The sequence below is a fragment of the Hyalella azteca genome, unplaced genomic scaffold (genome assembly GCF_000764305.2).
Source record: "Hyalella azteca isolate HAZT.00-mixed unplaced genomic scaffold, Hazt_2.0.2 contig6871, whole genome shotgun sequence".
NCBI lineage: Eukaryota > Metazoa > Arthropoda > Malacostraca > Amphipoda > Hyalellidae > Hyalella > Hyalella azteca.
In genome coordinates, this window is record NW_025937012.1 from 302,967 (window position 1) to 315,033 (window position 12,067).

Sequence of the window (12,067 nt, forward strand, 5' to 3'; positions counted from 1 at the left end):
GCCCGTTAGTACACAACGCGACCGTTCCTCCGAGATTCTTCACTCGATCGCCGTGACTGTGCGAGCGGTGTTCGCCGGCACGCCAGATGTTCGTTACACAACGCGGAGAAAGTCGATGCAAACTCGCTAATTTTTTAATCCTGAGCTACGCAAATAAATGTAATCCCTACTAAGAAATACGGCGCACACGCGATACAAACTAAAAATATCTTCACGGATGTTTTCTTTCTTCAAAGTTTCGCCTAGGCGATCTATAGACATAACGCTCTGAACCTCGTCAGAGATACTTATGTCTTTCGGTTTGGACGAGAGCCATACATGAAATTGCTATACAGACTTAAAATAGGATGCACACATGCAAAACTGCCTTATCTCTTGATAATGCACTTATCATATATTTTTAATTGGTAGTTTTTCACTGAAATTGGCGCAAAACATTCCAAACATTTTTCCGGACACTTTGATCTCACATCGTGTAGAAGTAACTAGAATTATATATAAATTTGCACTTATTTTGCAGCAGAGACGCTAAATTGTGTCAAGAAAGTATTAAGCGCACTCACTGCCATCATCTGCCTCGTGTATACTGCAGGCCGAGGTCCGCTCGCCAGATCAACATTTTCCCCGCCTACTTTCTATTCAACCGTTCGCTAGAAACTGGAGTTCTTATCCCAGTTAGAGTAACTTGCTCGCATTTGACGGCTTTTTGCACCAAAGTGACCCATCTTCGGTCAGGTTCTCCAACTTTTTTGTTAACTGGGCAGCGCACGTTGCGATTGTGACAGCACAAAGATGATCATCATTTGGTGAAGAATGTTATATAGTTGTGTATTGTAAATAATATGCCAATAAAAATTACTTTTTAACGACAACACTTCTAAAGAGGCCACTGTCTCCGATGATGCTAATGTACAATAAATCTTTTTTTATTTATAAATATATGAATATATAAAAAATATTTTAAAGCATTTTTTCTAAAATATAACAATTTTTAAATTTTTTAAAAATTATTCATTCTGTCAATTGATTCATGCATTGTATCCGACTTCACGCAAGTGTGCAAAATTTCAGATCGATTGACAGGTAGAAGTGTGGTAAATATCGATTATAAGATTTGAAACAGACAAACAAGAAGTGAAGTTGAAGAGAAATGTTGTAAAAATTTTTATTGAACTGTGATAAATGTCAATTTTAACGTAAGAAGTGTGGCGAAAGTGAGTCTGCATCAATTAATTTTTTTAATTTAAAGCTGAAATTGCTATTCCTTCCACAGGAAAATTTTTTTTAGCGAAATTTATTAAATTTTAAAGTTATTTTAATCGCATAGTTGTTTGAACCAACAACGCCTAGTGTTTGAACCAGGCTCTATAATGACTACAATATTATCGTATTAAATATATATTCATATTATCGTGCGCACATCGAACTTTTATAGTATGCATATACATCGCTTATATATGCAATAAGCTGCTTAATGTTGCTCCTGCTTGGCCGACGGAGATGCGGAGAACGAGCACTACAGGCCGGCGAGCAGCGCCCGGCGCGGTACATCTTCAGAACTTTCTCCGCGTCATTTATGATCTCATTTTGCCTCGAGCAATACTTGCACGCGTGAACTTCTCTCCTTAAAACTAGATTAGAATAAAAACTAGATTAGAGAGTTCGTAGGTAAAGATAATCAGTCTAGTTTACTGCTTCATTTATGGAGATTTTCCACACAAAAATTTTCCTCGACACATTTTTTGTATTTGCATTACTTGCTATAATTCAATATAATGTAAAGACTATCGTCATATCGTGGTTCTTAAACGACAATTTATTTAGTATTTTACTAACTGCTTTATTTCTTACATTTTGAGCTGACTGAAGAATTAGTTGCCAGAGTAACAAAATGATTGAAAAGTATGTAACGAGAAAAATAAAGAGTATCTATCCTATCCTAAATTAGGCCGTAATACAAATGACTGTTCGTGAGAGATAAGATAAAAAAATCTTCCATTCAGCATTATACATCAACGTTTTGAGATCTATCTATTGTAAGATTTCGGCGCGAATCTTATCGAAGACGACAGATGATAGAAATTTTCTGCAACGGCTTTAATTTGGCCACTAATTTTTTAAGAGAACAGTCGCCAAAGGAAGACAATTAATCATCGGCCCGCCTTATTTGTGACCCAAGGTCGCTGTCTAGCACGGACCAGCCGAATGTTGAACATGAAAACCGCTGCGGCCTGCGTTTCACGCTGTCGTGAGCTACCGTCAACTCGCGTAGCTGCTGCGGCCTGCGCCTCACGCTGAGCTGTCGTGTGCTACCGTCAACTCGCGTAGCTGCTGCGGCCTGCGCCTCACGCTGTCGTGTGCTACCGTCAACTCGCGTAGCTGCTGCGGCCTGCACCTCACGCTGTCGTGTGCTACCGTCAACTCGCGTAGCTGCTGCTGTCTGCGGCTCACGCTGTCGTGTGCTACCGTCATCTCGCGTAGCTGCTGCGGCCTGTGTACTCGAATACTGCAGCAAATGAAAATAACTTAGTAAAATGGGCATGAAATTAAAAAATTACTTAAGAACATAAAATCACTATTTAAGAACACATTGACTGGTCAGCGGTTCTGATCACTCGTTAGGTAATCATAAAAAAAGTAGGCATTGTGGTTTACACTGGACATTCATAGCCCATTATCTAAACTTGATTAATTAAATCAGTCTGTAATTCAAGCAGTGATGAGGATCTGCGCATCATACTTGAGTTAATGTGATGACATTTTCTCGTGAGTGGTATTACTGATAATACTCTAGTTTGACCTTTATAATTTACTTTAACCAGTCTCCTTATGTGATGTTAATTAAAGCACTTTTTAAATAGAGAGTTCTCAAAGATAGCGCTAATATACCTTCCTCGAAGCCGAACATGAGTTAGCAAAAGTCGAGCCGTTAGTCGGCACTGGGTCATGAAGTAATCCACGACGCCTCGGATGTTTTTTCCGTCAAGTAGAAAATAGGAAACTTTCGAAGCATCTGTCGCAGAAAACGCACGTAATGACAGATTATTATTTGCTGACTGTTAGTGGCTTCGCCTTCAGACAATCCTGGCATTGTTTCGCAGACACAATTACTGAGCTCATATAATCTTATTATAATATCGTATATACAGTTCATTCACGTTATTTTATACTGAAGTTGATCAAGTTGTTTTAGTAAACATTTGTTCAAGCTCTCACCAGTAAAAAACCATTTCGTCTCCCATTAATATCTACTGTGAATTTCCGTTTATCATTTGATATCAAATTCGGCTTTTTGAAACTTAATGGTAAATTAGAAATAGATTTAGCAATTAGATATTCCTGTTTACGAAGAATTCCGACAGTAAATGTCTTTTTATTCCAGGACCGATATAAAATTAACTAGATTATGAATACTATGGAGGTAAGCATACAAGAGAATTGAGGATACGCGCCAATACATACGCCCTAAATTGTATTCCTTCTGAAAGCACATTAAAAGATTTACACTTAAAATATACTATTAAAGATATTGTGATTTTCTTCCGCCGTGTCAGCAAATTTCCTGAAGCAGGAAGTTCAATTTTGTTTCCTATTAAATGTTGTTCTAAATATTAAAAGAGATTAACGAATCTGTTAAATATGTTTGTTTGTACACTGCCGCAGCGTTTTGCACCGCCACCCTCACCGCCGGCGTCAGGATCTCAACTGGCAGCGGCAGGCAGGATCACCCGGCGCGGTGGTGCAGAGGCTGCGGGTGACCTACAATCCTACATAGATGACACAGTCCGAGAGTCGAGGTATATTAATGCGAGATGAGAATTATTCGTTACAATATTATCATATAACAATTTCAATTCGAAATTTATTGCACCTGTATACATGCTGATATATGGATATAAATATATATATTTTCTGATATTGTGTTTAATAAGTATGAAATTTCAGTGTTTTCACCATTACCCCATGAATGACAGTGAATGTTTCTATTAAGTCCTAAAACAGCGATTGATCAGATATTGTACAGGTGACTCGTTCTTTAATTGAACGGCTACCAGAGTAAACAATTAATTTTTTTTTCAACGTATTTGTGAGCAAAACTTTTACCCAAATAATTCATTTGTAACCATGAACTGTTTTCACAGTTATACCATTCAAAACAAATTTCTGACGGTCAAGCCACTTATCCAAGCCCCATTCAATACTGTGCATGAGACGAAGCGTTCTCAGCTCACCAGTTTATAAAATAATTCAACTCAAAATTTGATATTCAGTTTTAAATTTGAAATTTATAAATTTGAAATTTGAATTTGAAATTCGAATTTAAATTTGAAATTCGAATTTAAATTTGAAATTCGAATTTAAAACTTGCATTGCACAGCAGCTCCGCTGTCTGCTCAGAGGCCGCTGTCTCGACACACTAACCTGCTTATACCCGCCACGCAGCCGAGGCGGCGGCTCACAAACGTGATATCGTCTTCTATGTCTGAGATTTACTGAAATTCAAATATTTATTAGATTAAAAATTTTGAATAGTAATATTGAAAAACTTTGAGCGGCGTATAATTTACACTGAACTTCATTTACCTTATGAAATTCAATTCTAAATTTGAAATTCAGTTTTGAATTTGAAATTCAGTTTTGAATTTGAAATTCAGTTTTGAATTTGAAATTCAGTTTTGAATTTGAAATTCAGTTTTATTTAAAATTCGAATTTAAATTTGAAATTCGAATTTAAATTTTAAATTCGAATTTGAAATTCAGTTTTGAATTTGAAATTCAGTTTTGAATTTGAAATTCAGTTTTGAATTTGAAATTCAGTTTTGAATTTGAAATTCAGTTTTAAATTTCAAATTCAAATTTCTATTTAAAATTCGAATTTAAATTTGAAATTCGAATTTAAATTTTAAATTCGAATTTAAAGTTGAAATTTGAATTTAAATTTGAAATTAAAATTTAAATTTGAAATCCAATTTCAATTTTGAAAAATAGGAGTCGCTTCAATTTTTAGGTCTATTGTGTTATAGTGTGCTACCCAAATTTGTGGGTCGATCAGCATCCGTCACTCTTCCCGAATTTGAAGTGAACGTCACCAATCAAGTTTGATACAAACTCACAGGTCGAATAATAAATTTATTGAAACCGATAATGTTCATCGCGCAAAGACGTAATTTGAGCCCACCAATATATCATTGAAGGCGCTTCTCACTAATAAATGAAGCTCAATTGAAGTTGAACTTAGCAACGGAATCACTGTATCGTGGATGAGCAAGGTATGGCTCGTTGACAGAGCCATATTAGACTTCTTCATACGAAACATTGCCCAAGACTTCGTTTTCCAATGCTTCAGTTATCTAAAATTCGTGCTTTTGTTTCATATTGGCGGCTAATGTGCACAATATCCGCAATTCAAATATTTACAATAGTACGCAGGAGAAACATCACGAGTAGACCATATTTTTTGCCATCTCCTATCGCCGTTTATTGACAGAAACAACATTAAAAGAACAACGTTTTGCTTGATAACGTCAGCGTCTTATTATTACCACGTTTTTCTTAGCTCGCTTTCGTGTCTGTCTGTCTGTGATGATCAAATCTTGCAATCGACATTTCACCAACTTTCCCACTAGCTAGCACTCTGAAACTTTTAGGGAAGCTCATCTCCCGATAACAATACAATAATCAATAATTTGTTGCACGTTTCCAGGCGTATTTATTACCGAACCTTTCTTTATTACAGCCACGCACCCAGATAAATACGGGAACAACAATGTATCCCCTCGAATACAATTTTCTACAGAACTTCGAAAAGAATTTTCTTTCGTGCATTTGCGTGGCCAACTGAAATAAAATGAATATTATGGAGGATGGTTGACCTTTGTGCAGTAGTTATAAACTCTAAAGGAACTCACAAGCAGGGGTTTGGGAACCTTTAAATGCACGTCATCCTCGAGAGGATATTCGTGTTTAGACTGCGTATATCGATGATACGCTTCGTATCATCGATACGTACGTCAGCAAACAGAGATCAGTAGCTGCCGTAAAATTATTTTCTACTTTTGAGTCCACATGAAAAACGTGGTCTTTAAAATTTTTTTTTATACATTTTATTTTAGCTTTAATTTACTATCTTATTATTTGTCATCGTCTTGCTGATGAATCCTTCGTCTCCTTAAATCCATCGTCGAATCCATCGTCTCCTTAATGTATTACCTCATCCTATAAAATGTTTGTAGCGCGTCTTTACCGGTAGGTACATTTCCTAAACGTAAGGTATCATTATCGGTTGCATCTCATTGATGTCTCAATTAATCAACATTAATGAGCCATCTCATCTCCTGTCAATTAAATATTTTATCATCTCATTAATGTATCGAAAAATCTCAACAATTAATATATGATCTTGGTAGTGTATCGAATCATCTTAAACTTGATCTCGTATCATCTCGTTAATATATCGCATCACTAAACGATACGTTATCATCTAATGAATGTATCAATCAATCTTAACTTTAATATTTGTATCATCTCATTAATGCATCACTTGTCTATATTAACGAATCGTTTCATTTAAGTATTGCCTCATAGATATGACGTCTCATTAATGCATCGTCTCGTTAAAATGAATTGTCGTTAATGCATTGCCGCATCAATGTATCATCTAATGTTAGCATGCAGTCAATTCATGCAATGTGGCAAACTTTCGTATGTCATCTATGATCTTTAATCTTCATTTCTTATCATAATTCAGTGTCGCCCCGGCTCAACATTTTACACGCTCTAACAACCCTAGGCTCAACATTTTATTAATTTCTTATCATAATTTAGTGTCGGCCAGCAGCCAGCCGTCAAGAAATAAGCCATAATCTTCATTAGGAGTTCGCGCATTTTTCGTGCAGGTTCATTACTGATGAGGAATTAGCAAGCTGGCAGAAAAGTTTATCAATTTATCATAAGCTGCTGAAAAGATCTTCTGCTAGCGAGGCAACAGCCATCAATTTGGTCTGGGAATAGAGTGATTCTTTCGACAGCAGGAAAAGAGATATTGGACGCGACCATCTCTTTAATGAAGCATGATGACGATGAACGATATCAAAGCCAGAGTGGTGACCACTTTCTTACTTTTCTACAATAATGAACAGTAATGGAAATTAATAAATATTTCACATGTTTCTCAGATTTAAGTAACACCATTAAAAATTCAGCCAGCCACTCCAATTATCAAGGAAGAAGTTGTAATGAATTTTGTAAACATGATTTAGAATGATAAGAAGAATGTCTTTAGAGTTCATAACTAGTGTAGGATGCCGCCTCCTACTTGTAGTACGCCCCCTCCCCCCAACTATATAAGTCCTGTCAGAGGACTGAGCGCTCAGGGCCTATTCTCTCAAAAAAAGATAAGAGATCGTAAGTTCATCAGCCAATCATTGACGGCCTTTCAAGCAAAATCCACCAATCATAGACAAGAAAATAGAGGTTAAGTACTTACGTTCACTTAGCAAGTTTTGAAAATATGGCCCCAGGTAGTCAGAGCAGTTCATGCCCCGGGTGGGAATGAAAGGATTACTTCAATCTAATTTTCTTTACTCTCCGGAAATTGCCGAATCAAATTTGATGAAAATGTATGTTTTAAAAGTTATTCCTCTTAACAACAATGGTTTACATAATAAGACTACGGAGTGATTTAACTATTCGATTATTGTACAAAATGTGCTAATACAAAAAGAAAAAAAAACGCGAATGCATTTCGACGAATCTCAGCATCTTCACATTCACTGGACTTGCCTGGATTTTAACGATTGTTATGATCTATTAACGCCACGCGCGCGGTTCAATTATATCAAATTACTTGGGTGCATAAGATTCATTATTCCTAATAGTTATCATAGTCAGTGAACAAAAAACTAATTAAGCAAGTAAGCTATACGAATATTGAACGCTTTTCATTTAGAATAGAAGTGTCGGCGTTGAAGAAATAGGCCCATGGTCTGTTGCCGATTCATGAACTTTTCGTGACTTGATTCACAAGGGATCCGGCCTTTGCAACCCGATCTTTCCATAGCTGACGTTTCGTCGTCGTTTCGTCATCGTCGGAAGCGAACAAATCTCAGTGTTTGTTGATCGCTTCCGAGGTGTGGTCAACCTGAAGATCATCGGAACGATGATGATACTTGACTGCTGTGTTGATAATGTGTTTGTTGACATGTGTGGTGGTGAAATAGACAGGCACTGTTTTGTAAATTTGTTCTGTAGTCGTGATATACACAGGTTTAGTTATGGTGCTGTAGAGCTCTTTGAAGAACGTGGTGGTAACGTAATGCGGTGTCACCACAGTCTCGGTCTCGTAGAAACGTTCGAGAGACGTTGTGGTGACGTAGACAGGTCTGAAGGACGTGGTAGTGATGTAGTTGTCCCTGATGTGAGTGGTGGTGATGTATTGGCTTTTGTAAAATGTGGAGGTTAGATACACTGGTTCATAGACTGTGGTGTGGATGACCGATGTATATGTTTTATGTTTTGTTTGTGTGATGTAGTTGGTGAGCACCTCGGTGCGGTACACGGTGCTGGTGTAGTGTAATGTGTGGTGGTAGTTAGTGGTGAGTGTGTGGTACTCGGTGTGGTACTTGGTGTTGAACAGAGTGGTGTACACGGGCACCTCTCGAGGGATCACTTGCGTACTGTACGCCGTCACAGGCACCTCGAGTACCTGAAATGAATGCGTACATAATTATGAATACGTAATACTTATTCATTCATGGGATGTGCTTCATCACAATATGATCTCAGATGATGCCTACGCCTGAGAGCAAAGTGGCCCTGGACAAGGCAATCCTTTGGCTGAATATCTCCTACTCAAAGCGACTCGTGTTGCCAGCTACAGCAACTCGTGTTACCAGCTTCAGCAACTCGTGTTGCCAGCTTCAGCAACTCGTGTTGCCAGCTCCAGCAACTCGCGTTGCCAGCTCCAGCAACTCGCGTTGCCAGCTCCAGCAACTCGTGTTGCCAGCTCCAGCAATTCGTGTTGCCAGCTCCAGCAACTCGTGTTGCCAGCTCCAGCAACTCGTGTTGCCAGCTCCAGCAACTCGTGTTGCCAGCTCCAGCAACTCGTGTTACCAGTTCCAGCAACTCGCGTTGCCAGCACCAGCAACTCGTGTTGCCAGCTCCAGCAACTCGTGTTACCAGTTCCAGCAACTCGCGTTGCCAGCTCCAGCAACTCGTGTTGCCAGCTTCAGCAACTCGTGTTGCCAGCTCCAGCAACTCGTGTTGCCAGTTCCAGCAACTCGCGTTGCCAGCTCCAGCAACTCGCGTTGCCAGCTCCAGCGACTCGCGATCAGTCACAAGTTCATCGTATCAGTGATCGGCCAAACCTCCACCAAGGCAAACCACCACAAGCAAGTCTGGCGCACCTTGGTCCTGAAGTGCGTCTTGTAGTGCGTGATGTAGTCGGTGCGCGTATCCGTCACGTAGTGAGTCACAGGAACCTGTAAATATACGCGAAAATTATTCACGGTTCAGATTTATGAGAGATGAGAACCATCTTAATGCTGTATGGCGAGAAATTCAAGGCATATACACCCCGTCAAATAAAAATTTTACGAGAATCACTATATTACTTTCTTCTAAAGTGACACGTATTCCATAATAATCGATGTATAAGGGAGTTATAATGAATCAATTTCAAACCATAATTCTCATAATGCTTTCTTAATTGGTAGTGGGATGCGAATTTTATAAACCTTTATTAGGCTTTGATTTGAATTTTTCCTGCATGCCGCATTTAAATTTAGTTCAAAATGAAAGCAGTGATAACACTTCTATTTGTTCACAAATATCTCGCTTCCATTACTCACGTTCTTGTAGCGAGTATGGGTAACGGTGACAATGTCATGGCTGCCGTACGATCCCCCTCCATTGTGGACGATGTCATGGCTGCCGTACGATCCCCCTCCATTGTGGACGATGTCATGGCTGCCGTACGATCCCCCTCCATTGTCATATGGATGATACTCTTCCACTTCAACTTCGTAGACTGGGTAGTCTCTATACCCCAACTCTGCATCGTGGCCGTTGTTGATCCCAGGGGCGTGGTTATGACCAGTTGAGGGCCCAGCTCCCGGGCCGTAGCTGTAGGACGCGGATGTTCCTCCTTGGTAACCGGAGCCTCCGTAATATTGGTGAGGGCGTCTGATGTCTGCCGGGTTCGGGACGATGTAGGGGGAGTTGAAGTCGCGGGTTTCATGCGGACCAAGGTTGGTGATCCGCGAGTTTTGGAACGCCTGTGTCATCGTGTCGTGTGGCGGCAAAATGGCTTTTGGTTCTGAGGATTCGGGCAAGTGTGGAGCCCCTGGGTCGTATTCAAGAAGGGAAGAAATAGCGTTGCCATTGAAGATGGATTCAAGAGTTTTAGTGGCTGAATGCCTCAAGTTATCCAGAACGTTTCTGTTTCTTATTGGCTTCCTAGGAGGATTTTTCTTTCTTCGTCGTCGCTGACGTCCTTCTGAGTCGGTAATATTGTCGTTTGTTGAACTTTTGATCAAGGGTTGAGACGTCACTGGCGAGGAAAAGTCGGTTGTTGTGCGACTCAGGTTTGAATATCTGTCGATGGAGCTCATATTTTCTGACAGAATAAGAGGCTCAGAAGATTTTTCTAGATTTGTTCTGGATGAAGGAGGCCTTTTTGCTAACCTGTTTTCTGTCACGGCATCTTCTAGAGGGAAAAATATTGTTCCAGACAAAGTGCTATTTGTTTCGGAGGTTTTCTTCGTAATTTCTGTCCTGGATTTCGCCGCTTGATTGCTGACTGTCTTTGAACTTGCAGAGCTGGTTCTTGTAGCCTCTGCTAAAGGTTTTTCAAAGCTGTCAACAGGTTTGAAACTATTTACCATCCTCCAGTTCCATGTTGAGATGAGTAAAATAATGATTAGAAATTTATTAATTTCAACTGGATTAATGGTTTCCATTGTAGTTTTTCTGTAATTGAGAATACTTCAGTATAGACAATTCTTTATTTGTGTACCAAAATTTTCGACTTTTATTGCACATCTCTGTCAAAATTATAAATAAATTTTTCAAGGAGTTCGAAAAAATAGGCTTTCCAGCGTAAGTTGTTCTTCAAGTAATACTTATTCAGTTTTAAAATCATGGTAACGCTGAATTGAAAGTCGTTATTAATATTAAATAAATACTTTTTTATGAATTACATTAATAGATTAAACTTTAATGGTATTTTCTTCACCATTTTAGTGTCAATAACCAAAATTGCTAATTTGTTTACTATTTAACAAAATAAAATCGTAGGGTTTCGTACTCCTTAGAAAAATCTGTCTAGATACAAACTTATAAAAAATTATTGATTAAAAGACTCCAATTAATGTCTGGATTCTCAGTGTATTCGGCGGCAACTCCTGCACAAATATTATAACTGCTGCAATCGCTCAAGTTTCTTTTTGCATGTAACGGTTCTTGTGTACTTTAAAGGAAAGTTATAACAATGATGGAAAGAAATCGTGGAGGGGAAAGTGCTTGGTCAAGACTCGACCAGCTGAAGGTAAATTACCGGTGATTCGCAGCTGATGAGTCAATGACTTGGCGATTGATGATGATGAATCAATGTACTGAACACTCGTTCTAAAATACTATTCTGCTCGGCGAATAGACGTTGCTGCGAAACCTTCTACAGGATCCAGAGAAAGTCGATCTATTTCTAGAAGTTTCTCCTTCATCTCATTTTTTTATTTGATGGTTCTTTTATAACAGCTGGCACGAAGTTCTGTAAGTAAAACTTATACCGATCCAAAGGAAGTCTACTACTTGGGCCGAAATTGTTATTAATTATTCAAATTATTCAAATTTTATTCGGCCAGGATAAGTTGTTGCACTTCATTAATAAAAAGGATAGCACAAGATGCAGCCGTCACTGCACCCTGGAATTGAATGACGGAGATCTGGAACTCTATCCAGGTTATCGTTCACTGAACAGCCCTAGGCTATAGCTAGAATTATTTGGGCGCAGACAAAATTAAGCATGAGTGGCACAGGTCCAAAATTTCAGCTACGTGCACCAATGATC

The 12,067-nt window shown here is 38.8% G+C and overlaps 1 protein-coding gene across 3 annotated transcripts; it reads right to left on the reverse strand.

Moving 5' to 3' along the window:
- Positions 1 to 8,014: 8,014 nt before the first annotated feature.
- LOC108671454 lies at positions 8,015 to 10,995 on the reverse strand. Of its 3 annotated transcripts, none has more exons than XM_018159004.2 (4): positions 9,983 to 10,995; positions 9,849 to 9,943; positions 9,405 to 9,479; positions 8,015 to 8,704 (listed from the first exon to the last, which is right to left on the reverse strand). In XM_018159004.2, exons 1-4 carry the CDS (start codon positions 10,956 to 10,958, stop codon positions 8,105 to 8,107), a joined length of 1,746 nt encoding a protein of 581 aa, XP_018014493.1. In that variant the 5' UTR covers positions 10,959 to 10,995; the 3' UTR covers positions 8,015 to 8,104. The 3 variants fall into 3 exon arrangements, with proteins under 3 accessions (XP_018014493.1, XP_018014494.1, XP_018014492.1); XM_018159005.2 differs by having other exon boundaries at positions 9,849 to 9,881; positions 9,921 to 10,995; XM_018159003.2 differs by having other exon boundaries at positions 9,849 to 10,995.
- Positions 10,996 to 12,067: the final 1,072 nt, after the last annotated feature.

Excerpts from the sequence above, each read along its gene's own strand:
- LOC108671454 (XM_018159003.2), bottom strand. The coding sequence starts at position 10,958 with ATGGAAACCATTAATCCAGTTGAAATTAATAAATTTCTAATCATTATT. Across the intron at positions 9,480-9,848 it reads CCCATACTCGCTACAAGAAC|GTTCCTGTGACTCACTACGT; the intron begins GTGAGTAATGGA and ends GTATATTTACAG. Across the intron at positions 8,705-9,404 it reads AGACGCACTTCAGGACCAAG|GTACTCGAGGTGCCTGTGAC; the intron begins GTGCGCCAGACT and ends CATTCATTTCAG.